This window comes from Thamnophis elegans, chromosome 14, assembly GCF_009769535.1.
Source record: "Thamnophis elegans isolate rThaEle1 chromosome 14, rThaEle1.pri, whole genome shotgun sequence".
NCBI lineage: Eukaryota > Metazoa > Chordata > Lepidosauria > Squamata > Colubridae > Thamnophis > Thamnophis elegans.
The window spans coordinates 5,102,223-5,102,943 of NC_045554.1; the positions used below are offsets into that span (position 1 = coordinate 5,102,223).

The 721-nt window shown below is 51.7% G+C and overlaps 1 protein-coding gene across 1 annotated transcript in view; it reads right to left on the minus strand.

The window, feature by feature from the left end:
- Positions 1 to 575: 575 nt before the first annotated feature.
- Positions 576 to 721, minus strand: part of LOC116517823 (dynein assembly factor 5, axonemal-like) — a 15,418-nt gene continuing 15,272 nt past the window's right edge. The window contains exon 9 of the mRNA XM_032230999.1: positions 576 to 662. Within this exon, the coding sequence (XP_032086890.1) occupies positions 576 to 662 (87 nt within the window). The remainder of the gene's footprint in view (positions 663 to 721) is intronic.

Consider the following 721-nt stretch of genomic DNA (forward strand, 5'->3'; position numbering starts at 1 on the left):
GGAAAGAAGGAAGGAAGGAAGGCAGGAAGGAAGGAAGGAAGGAAGGAAGGAAGGAAGGAAGGAAGGAAGCCAACCATAGTGGTGCAGTTACTACAGTGCAATGTTGCAGGCAAACACTGCATTCTGACTGCCAAGAGATCGATCCTAACTGGCTCAAGGTAGACTCAGCCTTCCATCCTTCTGAGGTCAGTAAAATGAGGACCCAGATTATTGGGGGACAAGAGGCTGACTCTGTAAACCGCTTAGAGAGGGCCGTAAGGCACTATAAAGTGGTATATGAGCCTAAGTGCTATTGCTAGTGCTATTTAGGGTTCAGATCTGTGACCTGGAAGGACTGAGAATCTCCGTAGAGCCTCCTCTCTCTTCTTCTTCTCTTCTTCCTCTTTTATTTCATGCATGCGTTGCGTATCCCTGTGGGTCTGTATTTGTCCCTGGGAATGTCAAGCCTTGAAACGCAACCTCCCAGGATGAAAAAGCAAGAAGGATGTCGAAAACTAAGTCCAGGGAGGTTCCTGCCAGGCCAACGGAAGGCAGTGAGAAAATGCTGGAGGGATCCATGCAGGTCAGCGGGCAGCTTACGGGGATCCCGAAACGCAGTCACGGGGTCCCATGACATCCAGGGCCCGGCCAGCAGCTACGCGGGGAAGTCCGTGGTGGGCTCCCTGCACATCAAAGGAGGCAAGACCCTGATGGGTTCCATGCAATCAAAGGACCACAGACA